The sequence below is a fragment of the Rhamphochromis longiceps genome, linkage group LG7 (assembly GCF_057381845.1).
Source record: "Rhamphochromis longiceps isolate RC_006_pf linkage group LG7, R_longiceps_female_GT1.1, whole genome shotgun sequence".
NCBI classification, from domain to species: Eukaryota; Metazoa; Chordata; class Actinopteri; order Cichliformes; family Cichlidae; genus Rhamphochromis; species Rhamphochromis longiceps.
This window is the reverse complement of record NC_140563.1, coordinates 22881445-22893989: the sequence shown is the minus strand read 5'-3', so window position 1 is coordinate 22893989 and position 12545 is coordinate 22881445. Positions and strand designations below refer to the sequence as shown.

General features: G+C 38.9%; 1 protein-coding gene across 7 annotated transcripts in view; it reads right to left on the bottom strand.

Moving 5' to 3' along the window:
* LOC146665305 (transcription factor SOX-6-like) overlaps positions 1-12545 on the bottom strand; it is a 104512-nt gene that overhangs the window by 44567 nt on the left and 47400 nt on the right. For all 7 annotated transcript variants that reach the window (XM_085412903.1, XM_085412899.1, XM_085412900.1 and 4 more), the window contains one exon: positions 6789-6878. In XM_085412903.1, coding sequence (XP_085269029.1) covers positions 6789-6878 — 90 coding nt within the window. The remainder of the gene's footprint in view (positions 1-6788; positions 6879-12545) is intronic.

Below are 12545 nucleotides of genomic sequence, written 5' to 3'. Positions count from 1 at the left end.
TAAACCATCTCCAAGAATTTGTTCTATGGGAGAGACAGACTTCTTGAAGATTTAATTAGGGAAAAACAGGCAAATTTGACTTCACTCTAGGAAGTAACAGGAAGTAACTAGAGTGAAGCGTAAACTAAAGCACAACCACACTGAAGTATATCTTGTTTATATCTTGTTTAGAAGTTCTTGCTCTTGTGTGTGTGTGTGTGTGTGTGTGTGTGTGTGTGTGTGTGTGTGTGTGTGTGTGTGTGTGTGTGTGTGTGTGTGTGTGTGTGTGTGTGTGTGTGTGTGTGTGTGTAAGGTCTTGCCCTGGGGCCATGTAGGGATATTGCAGGGTGGCCCCAACACTACCTGCATACTAACAGAGTCCTCATTGTAGTCCTGTCAGGCCCCTATTGTACCACAGACTGCCCCCCAACACACACACACACACACACAGAAATTACCCCTCAGCACCCCTGTATCAAAGGCAACATTCTCCTCTTCTTGTCTCTTTTCTTCATGCTTTCATTCTGTCCATTTTTTCTATTTTTTCGGGTTTCCCCCAAAAGACCTTCCCATCAGTTACTCCGCTTCCAAGGCCTGATCCTCCCTATGGTGTATTCTCGCCACTCATCATTTTCCTCTTGTTTCTTTTCATTGTTTTCTTTTCCCACCTTTTTTTTTCAGTCTTCTTCTCTTACTTTATCACACCTCCTCCTATCATCAGCTCCACCCTCCTTTTATCCCCTCTTCTCTTTTTCCAACTCTCTTGTTGCATCCTGCTCCTTTCTCGCCAGCTTCCTAATTCTTATTCTCCTCCCCTCTTTTCTCATCAGATCCCTGACTTTTTTTCCTCTCTTTATCTCATTTCTCACAGCATTTCTGTTGTTATCACCACTTTTCTCCACCTTTCTTTAAAGTTTATTTTTCCCTTTTCACCCTTCACCAAGAATCTCTGGCGATTCAGTCTGGCAACACTGATAGGTACTTTATAATCTTGTCATGTCTTCAAACTTACACGCTTAACACAGATTCCTTCCTATTCCCTGGCATTCTTTACAGTCAAGTACAGCTTATTGTGTAACAGCAACAACTGCGATTACAGCTCCATGATTCATGTGGATTATGGGTTGTGCATTCCACACGCAACGCCTTGCGTTCCTCCAACACTTCTGGCACCGATAATCATCTCAGATGTTTCCGTTTTCCATCCATCAGGATTATTCCTGACACCTGCCGAGGGGTCCAGCCAAAACAGAAAGCCATTAACTGTTTTCTCACTATGTTTAGATGATTGGGATGATGTGTTGATGAACCAGAACTCTCTTACTTCTGTATGAGGTGTCTGTTAATCGCTTACGTGATGTTTTCATTCACTGGAATCGCATCCCAAGCTTCAAGATTTCATCTGATTATCATATGATGTTTCATTACATCACAATAAATATGAAGGCACTGCTACATCAGAACATGCGCAAATAACTATTCAGCTGAATAAAATTCTTTCTTTTATTATTATATATTCAGTAATATAACGGCTGTCTGTGAATCCCCAAACCATATGACACAGTTATGTCTCAGGCCACTTTTTTAAACACACAAATGCACCAACAAACACATTTGAACACAAAAGCCACACATAAAAATACACACAAACCATCACCCACTCACAGGCTCACACTTCTGACTAACATATTGATGTCTCTGACTGTGCTGAGCTTCTGCCAAACCATCATGTTTTACCACGGGATCTATGTGCCAGACTCCCAACGTTGCTCTCTACAAGACTAAACAGTCTCCTCAAACTTACACCACAACAAACACTCTGACTCTTGACCCCAAGACAAACACAGTCACTCCATGTTGTCCAGAGACGTGCTCGTGCTCTCTGCAAGCCAGCGGCGTGTAAAGATCGCACATCCAGTCTGCCAAATTTCAAGGTTTATTGTAGACAAACAGCTCGCTTTTCCAGACAGACGGTTGCATATGAAATAAAGAAAAAAAAGAATGAAATTGCAATGTGAGAAAGATGCCTTATTTAACTGACTGCTGAATTTGAGTGTGATTATTGCTGCCAGATGTGCCTGCTCATGCATCTGACAGTAGAATCAGACACTTTCCATCCATCTGTTAATATGAGCTCTCTGACTTTGCAGGAAAAAAAAACATGGAAATGTCAAAACCAGGAATCCTAAGAATACCCAAATGTCAAAAAATAGAGACGAGGTAAAGCTGGAAAAGAAAAAAAGATGAAAATGTCCACATACATATCCCCATTGCAAACAGCTAATTCATCATCTGAAACTTTGGTGACACTGCTTTTTCCATTGCAGTTATTTTCTAGCCAGCATCTTCTTAATTTGTTGTAGTGTAGTCTCATGAAGGTTAAGAATATATAAAAGAAATAAAATCCTTCTTCTCATTTTAATTGATCATGTTTTGATAATAGTGTAAATCATAACTGCTGTATTCAAGGCAACGACAATTACAGGAGAAAATCTTTTTTTTAAAAATCCTTCAAAATAAATCGTTACAGTTTTATAATTTTTCAGAGTTGCACAAGATTCGCTAGCATCATCTAAAAGAATTGCACAGCTCTGCTTGATCCGTTCATCTTTTGTCTCTTTTTCTATTAAAAACGAATTAAAAGCAAAGCTATAGGTTGTAAATGGGGAAAAATACCAGTGAACTGCTGCCCTCTGTGACTAAAACAACATTTTTTTGTGATAGGAAGAAGAATAAGAAATTGGAGAAGAGTTGTATTTAAAGCTTAGTGCTAGAATATTATTAAGGAGGATATCAGGACACGGTAATGAAGAGCAACTAAGAGCAAATAATTAGACGAAATGTCACGCACCTCCTTCTAGAGCTTCATAGTGTTTATATATTAATCCTGGGCACATTCCCAGTTGTTTTGCTGTGAGTCATGGTGTAGTGTAGCTAAAAAGTATTTACTCACACATAAACATAAATATATTGTACACAGGCAAACTGAAGCCATACCTGACCGGTAATGAACATTCCAGTAAATAAAAGGAGGTCAATGGGCTTTTTTTTACCCTAAAAATAACTGTGACTGAACAAATAGGTCCAGGTCGCTGTGTGAGGAGACACAGAGCAACAGTTGTGTTTGCGTATTTAGGTCAGCCAGACCAGGCTTCTTTTCAACCATCGAGAAATAAAACGCTTGAATTCAGCGAGAGTATTTTCTTTAGTGAGGACACAGCTGGATGAACAGAGACATCTGTGTGCCGTGTTTGTGTGATCATTTGTGTGCGTGCGTGCTGGCACATGCTATATTTATTGGTGTCTTCAACTAACACATAAGAATTGAGTCCAACTTTGTGGATTAGACAAGCATACTCTTGTCTTGTCTCCACTGAAGTGCTATCAAATATTTAAAGAGATGGTAAAGGAGGGTTTCTATCACAGAAATGACCGAAATAACTTTTAAAAGTCACCAAAACTGAATTGCATGAAACACAGATCCATAAAGCTTTTATTTGTCATTATAAGATTAACTTGTATTTTTCAAACATAGAGCATCTTGTAAATTGTTAACCTTTATTGGGTGGGATTACTGTTGGCCATCAGTATCATGACAATAGATTGCACACTAGTGTCTTTCTTCCCCAGGAAAACGTATTTGTATGTTGTGTCCGCTCCAACAAACAAACTAAAAAAAGAAAAAAGTTTAATCCAAATCTATCAAATAGGTGTAAAGTAGTGATATAAAGCACTATGCTTTTAAAAAAGAGTAAATTTATTGAGGAACACACAAGCACTTTAATTGAGGCTACTGAATGATCAGTTAAATGCTATTTAACTGTTATTCTTCAAGTTACAAGAAACTTTTCCTAATCATCAAAAGTGTAATAATGCTGTCATGACTCCAGGTGGATATCAGATATATACTTATTTAAAGCAAATGAAAAAAAAATATGTCAGCTAACGTTCTGCTAGTTCATGCAGTATTAGACAATTAGAATATTTGCATACATCTTTATCTTAATAATAATATTTCCTCCTCTGTGTCATAAAAAAATTCCATCTGAATGCTGCTTTTCATGCAGAAATATAGTCACTTTCAAAGAGGCCGAGATGCTTCTGCATATCCTTTACCAGAAAAGTGGTACGTTTAATAGATTAAGACACATGTGACAGGCACTAAATCTGCAAAGCACATCAAAACAAGTGGAGCATGAGAGGCTTAAATCTGAGCAGGAACGTGCCCTTGAAAATACTTTTTTGTACCTTTTGTAGCTGTCAAAAATGTTTAAATTTAATTAAAATGAACTGATTTATTCATTTTTTATTCCTAATTTAAGTTTTCTATCCTGTGTGTCTCCTCACACAATGACCTGAACCTATTTGATATGGCAACAATGGGACTGATAGTAATACCAATAAAAAAGTAAGTAACAAATATTCATAAAAAGGTTGATTAAGAAAGGTGAAAAGAATCGCTAAATGCTGATTGGCCTTGGACTTGGACTTTGGTTTGAGATTAAAAAAATTGGAAAATCTGTGCAGACAAGAGTGCGTATGTAACTTTCAATTAACAACCTTTTTATATAAGAAAGATAAAAGCATTTGAGGGAAGCAGAGCACGACTTTTGGCTTCTTCTTATAATTTCTCATTTTAAGCAATCAAAGAGGACAGCTGTTTTTGTCTTCATGTACAAAATGTGCCACACTATAGCAACTACACTGTGATTGAATTGAATGTCTCATTTTAATATTTCACAGTGAAAACAGAAAGAATCCAAAGATAAAGATCATTTCTACTGATGGAAATTACCTTCACTTCACTCTTACTTGAATTTCATCTTACTTGCTTCTTCTAGTTTGAATAACTTTACTGTATCCCTGCACTTATCTGACACAAGAGCACTCTCAATGAGTTGTGTAACCTATGCTAAATTATTACTATGCAAAGGGTGATTAAGGGTGTTTATTTTATCTGAATAAGAAGGGTGCTTGTGTAGATGGAGGTAGTCGGTATGACGACAGAGAAAAAGCGTCTGATATGTGTCCTACAATAAAAGTCAATGTCTGTTCTGCTGAAGAAGGTTCTCTGTAGTCCCCTTTTCCCACTTTCCACAGAGGAAATACTTGCCATTTCAGCCGGAGACGATCACAAACGGTTCCTCTCACTGAAGGCAGCTCGACTGCTCTGCCGTTAACAACTTGCGTTACGGCACACAAACAGAAAATGCTGTAGCCCTCGAGACAGAAAGCATTTCCCTGTCTTAATATATCAGTTTTTAAAAGTCATTTGTTTTTCTACCTCATTCTATTTTTATTATTTAACTACCATAAGCACATTTTAGAAATTTAAGAAAGCAATTTTTCTTCTTATGTGTGAGTAGTTTAGTCAGACGCGGTCACACACACACACACACACACACACACACACACACACACACACACACACACACACACACACACACACAGAAACACACACACACACACACACACACACACACACACACACACACACACACACACACACACACACACAAACTATACAGTTCTGTAAATTCAGAGTAAAGACTCTCATTGTTTTTTATTGTTCTATTACTTGTTGTACTAACCAGTCAGCCTCACTGCCTGCAATCGAGGCTCCACACGGCTCTAATATATTACAGGCCTCCTTCTTACGACAGCTCAAAATATGCATGAACTTTACAAAGTCAGGAGATGTAAAACACGCCGGGGAAGATAATTGTAAAAGTAGAAAACCATCAATAATATCGGATCTGCATTTCCGCGTTGAGAACAAGCACTATTTTTCTAAGTGGCTTTGACTTCATTCCTTTTAATAAGCGCTGTCTGCGTCACAAGTGGTAGAGCAGCACCACAGACGGGCAGAGGGTGGTTTCTTCATTGATTTTTAGCCAACATGTAACCTTTCTGTTTTTACTCCCTAAAAACCTGTTTAGGTGTCGGCCGCCAAAATCCTGTGTCAGCAGTGTGTGATATACAGTGATGTCAAGAGAGGTAATACTTGTAATTTCATATTTTACTTATAGTATTTAATGTGTAAAGAATAGCTATTCACACCGATCACCTATACATGATCTTATAGCTTTATTAATTCTAAATTGCATATTATATTGCAGTTCTAAAGCAAAATGATAAGATGTGCATATATATATATATATATATATATATATATATATATATATATATATATATATATATATATATATATATATGCTGCTATTTTCACTTCTGAACACCAGAGCAGGTCGAGAATTCATTGGTCTTGGTTATTTATGCCTTTGTAAATGCTATTTGCTGATGTGGACTACAAAAATATAGGACCATGTGCAACCTCTCCTCTCATACACACCCTTTAATCAAAGGTACAATTTGGAGTACTTAGTGCCACCCTCACTGCTCGACAGGTAAGCCTGGCTACCATTTACTGTGCTGCTTTCATATGCAGAAACATGCAGCAAGTATACACACAGAGCAGAGAATTGCAGCGTATCTAACCGTTTCTTACCCTTGAATTTAGCGTTGCACAACAGTGTCTTTTCTGCGCACGTACCATTAGCTTTTATTTATAACACTCTTCATATTTGGGTGAACCAAAAAGAAAAATGAGAGATTCCACAGATGCTGCAGGTTTTGAAAAAGGCACTACTTATTGTGGGGGGAAAAACACGCTTGCTGTCTTTCTTTTGTTTTGCCAACTGTGGCAAAGGGCACAGTTAAAGCAGGAACAGTATTTATCAGCATACACTTAGCATCTCCCTGAAAGAGAATGTAGATATAGTAGTAGCTGCTATCTTTCTCACTCTTACCTTTAACCTCCCCCAAGAATTCAGTGGCGTTCAAGCAATCCACGCGCTCCTTCCAGTCTTTAGAGAGGAGTCTTTCCATGCAAGAGGGTTCTACAAAAACAAACAAACAAACAAAACAATTAGTTTCTTTTTATCAAGTCTGTTTCAATTTGTAACTTTCAGACAATAGCATCATATTTAAAATGAAATATGCATTTTACAACAGTCCACCTGTTCAGATACTAATGCTGAGGTCTCACAGGAGGCCTGACTGTCGCCCATAAACATAAAACTGGGGAAGTAGTAGAAAGAGGAGAAAATTGGGTGATGATAATAAAAAGTATGGAGAAGACACAAGAAAAAAAAACCTAAGAATGAGTACATTTCCCATAAAGGAGAAGAAAAAATTTCCTCCTACTTTATCTAAAAAAAATAAAAAATAAAAAATGCAGCAGCTGGCCAAATGAGAATGTCTGCATTGTTTAGAGATGGTTGTCTTTTTTTTCTCACAATGTGTCTCATGGCCTCAGGATAATAGACATCAGAGACACGTGGTCTCATAAGATTCATAAGGTCCCATTTATTCAACTGGAGTCCTGCTGTGAACTTTACTTCAACAATGGGAACTTTTCAATTCTTCACCAGGCAAACAGTAGAGAGACAAACTTGGTAGAGACAGATATCTGCACATGTGCAAGCGGGATTGTTTGTGTGCCTCTGTCTGTGTGTGCGACCTGCGAATGAAGAAACAGTAAAGTGTGCACATTGTCAGGCATCAGCAAATAAATGTAAGCAAGTATAACCTGTTAAGTCTTGAGGTATATTTTGTGTTGTAATCGGTCTCCACTATAAACCCTTTAAATTTAACAGTATTTGTTTCCAAATGGAGGCAAAAATATAGTTGCTATATCATCCTCATTTTAAAGGGTACCTATGAGGATGGGAGAACATGAAACCCAGTGCAAACACAACTTTTGTAATATTCAGAAGTTGACTTTGTCAGAAAACACTGCTGACAGCTCTCAGCCCTCAGTGTAACAAATTTTTCCAGCGTGTGCTAGAAACACATAAATACGAGCTGTTCTTCTGCTTCAGTCACCACCACAAACCAAAGGTGACACCAGAAAAGCCTGAAATCTTTAAGCATAAGCACTACATTCAGAAATACAGCACCTGCATTACTCACTCTGTATGTCCAATTTCTGCACACGTTACGACACAAATCTTTAAGGTCCTTCATTTGTGTATACACTCTTGTTTTTCTGCCGGCAGGTGTGTCATAGATGGTGTCATGGTCATGCACGGACCCATGAGGAGGCCTCAGTCACCAAGGACATCAAAAAGCGCACACACACACACTCGTACAAAAAAAGGAGACATTCTTGGGTGCAGTGTGGAAAACATGCCCCTAAGGGATTGCCTGATTTAGAATGGTTAAGTCAGACAATAGCTTATTTGTGGTGCCTTTATCCTGACAAAAGACGCGATAGGCATTCATAAGGGCACATGGTCTATTGTGAATGGCTTAATGTTTAGTTTGTGCGTATGGGCCCATTGTGTGGTCATGAGATGCCGTCCACCAGCCGAGCACAGCTTCCTTATTAGGTCCATTAAAACCTTGCATGTTTACAGTCGGATTATGATTGTTGTAAATAAGCTGATGCAGCCGTCCTCGTCACATGGGTTCAATGTAAACAAAGAGGGGGGCGGGGGGCAATGGCACCGACGTAGGGTGGCAGATATATACAGAACAAAGAAACAATTTAAAAATGACAGAAATTTTTTGTGGTGATTTCCCAAATTAGGCAATAAACAGCGGGTATTTCCAGGCAGGCGGACCACATTGAAGTAAAGTAATGTAATGAACATAGCTTCCACCCCCTCCGGACAATGGAATCCACCTGATTTTTTTTTTTTTTTTGCAGATTTACTGTACAAGTGGCTCCACAGGATAAGTATGTGTGTACATTTGGTTCAAGGGGTGATATTTATGGCTGGTAAAGGAGGAAGGCTGTGGGACAGAGGCAGGATGAGGGGCTTTTCTTCTAATCACAAGACCTGAAGACGCCAATGTGCACTTGTGCAGTGCGCCTTGTATCAAACAATATCAAGGAACCCAATTTATGAGAGCACTTAGTGAAGAAAATACAACCTATAACTCCAAGACACATCTGCATAAGTCAACTGTATGTGTACTCTATTGCACAATTTACACTCCTCGTACTGATAAACAGATCAGATGAGGAGACTGTGGGGGGATGAGAGCGGTGTGGTACGAAGAAAGAGGGGACGAGGAAGAGGACAAGAAGAGAGGGATGAGAGAGGATGGAGGGAGATGTTTTACCCTAGATGGCTCTTTATCCGTCACCGCAACTGAGTCAGGGTTCAAGTGGTGTTTAGATTGGTGGGTGGATAAAAATTCCTTGCTGTCCAGAAACAGGCCTCTTTATCAAACGAAGGATAATACGGAAATTGGATGGGTTAAAAAGACGAGGGAGCGGGTGGATGTTTTGGCTGGTGAGGGAAGTAAGGTTACATTAAAAGAACAAAGGGGAAAGGTGGAAAGCAGGGCAGGCGGAGACAATGTTGAAGAGGGAATGATGAAGATGACTGTTTCAGCAATTTGGAAGAATTATAAAGACAAACTGAAGTGGGTAAAAACAAATGGGAAGGATGACATAGAAAAAGTAAGAATAAGGAAAAACTTTGTAAACAATATCAAATAGTTGCTGATGTGTTCTTGATGCTAGAAGCACTCCGAGAGCGCATACCTCCAGCAAGTCAGCTCACTCTCTGGGAGGTATTTACTTTTAAGGGTTTAACAGTATTGGATTTTGCATACATTCTTTTATTTTCTTTGTTCTTTAAACAAACATACTTTAAGACGTCTGTTGTACAGTAAAAGTGCAGCGTGCAGGCTTCTAATTTTAAGTACAAATATTTGTTATTATTATTATTTATGTGGATATAGTACATGTGCACCATGTATGTCACTGTTAGCAAAACTGCTTTAAATGTTTAGTAATAAATATAGAGTGAAAAAAGAGCACAAGTTTCTATTAACCGACACCCCAAAAATAAAACGCATTTAAGTTGTTATAAACTGTTAGTGTAATGTACATAACATTACATTATACTGTTAATCAGCTATACTCAAAAAGTATCCCATCCCAACATTATCCCTTTCACCTTCAGGTTAGTCTATTGTCCATGACAGAGAGGTCAAAGGTCAAAAAACACTTGTAAGCACAAGCACAAGTTATACTTCTTTTTTTCAATTTTTGACCAATAAATCCTTCTTGAGTTGAACTTGAAGACCTCAATATATGTTAGTCACATTTTAATGGACCGTTAACATGAGCCCGCTCGACACCCCTACACAGTTTAACCAGAATTCATTCAAAACTTTTTGAGCTACTGTGTTTACAGACAGAACGACACACAAACACTACCAAAAACATAACCTCCATGCTGGAAGTAATAAAAACTTACTCTCCCAAATCAAAACACTTTAGACATTCCACATCTGGAAATTCCCTTTTTATTTGTTGTAAAATAAAAAATATTTTCAAAAAAGACTTTGTCACAAGCAGGAACAAGTATGGAGAAGAGACAGACAGGTAGGGTGAATGAGCGATAAGATCAAGTGAAAGCGAGCCAGAAGGAAGGCGATGAGGAGAAGAAGCGGCTGAAGAGACGGAGTCGTAGTAAATCAGCGCTGAGGCAGCTAGCAAGCTGGCGAGTGTTTAGGGTAAACACACTTTTATCACCTGTCCCCACGCCAACCTGCCAAGAGACAATGTTTTGGGTGTTTTACATGAGCCACAGGCAACTTACTGTGTGCTTTGCTGTGTGTGTTTTACTTAGTGTATGTGTGGGTATGTGGCAGGCAAGCATCAACAGTCCAAAAGAGCAACTGCCAAGAAATACACAGTGTGCCACAGGCTTCTACTATATGACTGTGTCACTCTCTTCTCACTCTTTCTTTTAGCCTACTTGTTTTTAAAAGTTGCTCATGAAATGAACTTTTCAGCAAAATGTTGGTAAGTAACAGATACGTATGAATAGGAGTAGAGAGCTATTTCTCTCAGCCTAGAAGAATGGCTGTGTCGGAAAAACCACCACTTTCTAACAAGAGAGCTCAGTGTGAAGCCGTGGAATAATCTATCCTGCCAAATCCTTCATTAGTGCAATATTTATCTTAAACATGCTTACAACAGGTGTGCAACATATTCCAATGAAGTTTGTTTTCTAACAAAAATGTTTAGGAAACACATATATTTTGAAAGTTTAGTTCACTCACGCTGAGCAGATTTTAGTGTGAAAGCTTAAAAAAAGTTCCTTTAAATTATCCACATACATCGTCTCTTTCAGTCTCTCAAACAAACACATTATGCTTAGTGAGAGAGCTCGGGAACTCGGAGCCCTGGAGTGTGCAGTCTAAGGCCAATGTAAAGAGAAAAAAAAGCATTAATCTGAAAAATTACTTAATGTAAAAAATAACAAAATCCAGTGTTCTAACCGGTGCCTGGTGTTTGTGTAACACACCCACAGTTAAAAAAAGAAAAAAAAAACATTTTGTGTCTTCACTTCACTACTGAATGTGTGTAAATGGAAGCTGACAGCTACACTTTGCACTTCCAAATTTATGCCAGTGCTATGACTTCAACTGCAGACCCCACAGGATCAGAGAGAGAGGACAAGAAAGAAAGAAAGAAAGAAAGAATTTGAAGAGACACAAAATTTAAAAAATACTGTTTAGAAGAAGCAAAGAGAAACAAAGCATAACATTTTGATGTTAAAGAAACATTAATGTTGAAGAAAAAACCAGAGTGAGAGGCAGACCAAGAGAAACAGAGAGCGCGAGCGCAAGACGGCACGAATGATAGAGTAAAAGAGAGAAACAGAGCAGGAGAGGCACAGAGAGAGCAGCTGTCCTAACAGCTGGCCAGCAGGATTGATGTCTGAGTGAAATAAAACTCAACATATGTCCAAACACGAGGAGACGGGCTAGCCAGGAGGAGGAAAGAGACACACACACACCCACATATACGCAAAAACACACAAACGCAAGCATACACACACTGATATGAGAACACTGAAGCACTCCGAAGCGCTCAAACATACATCCACACCTCACACACTGATTAAAGAATGTCAGTACACTGCTGAGACATTTAATTGCACAGAGGGGGGCGCGTAGATAACAGACGCATGTACACACACACACACACACACACACACACACACACACACACACACACACACACACACACACACACACACACACATATGTTCAATGACCTAGCACTTCTTGCTCAGTGTTGTAAAACCATTAAACTGCAGCATGGTTAGCCTGGCTGCGTGCTAGCACGGTGTCCATTTCACACAAACTATTTTCATCTGTCAGATGACACCCGGACTCTCTTGTCAAAGAACATGGCCTGAGAAAGCAGCCATTGATCCTGACCGGGGGGGGGGGGGTCTGCAAGTAGCCCTGTGCAACCCTCTTCACATACATCACCCTCCTTGTAAGAAAAACAGACACACACACACATTCTTTTGCCGTCCAGCAATATGCTTGCAGAGGGCCACTTGTAGGAGGAACCGCATATATTGCAGATATCATTTAAATCTGTTACATTTATAATCATAATCACATTACAACTAATGCTACACAACAGGACAACAGGACTTATGAAGTCATATATACATATATGAACTTTATTTTTTTTGTTGCAGGAGAAAAAGAAAAGACAAGAAATTCCTTACTTATTG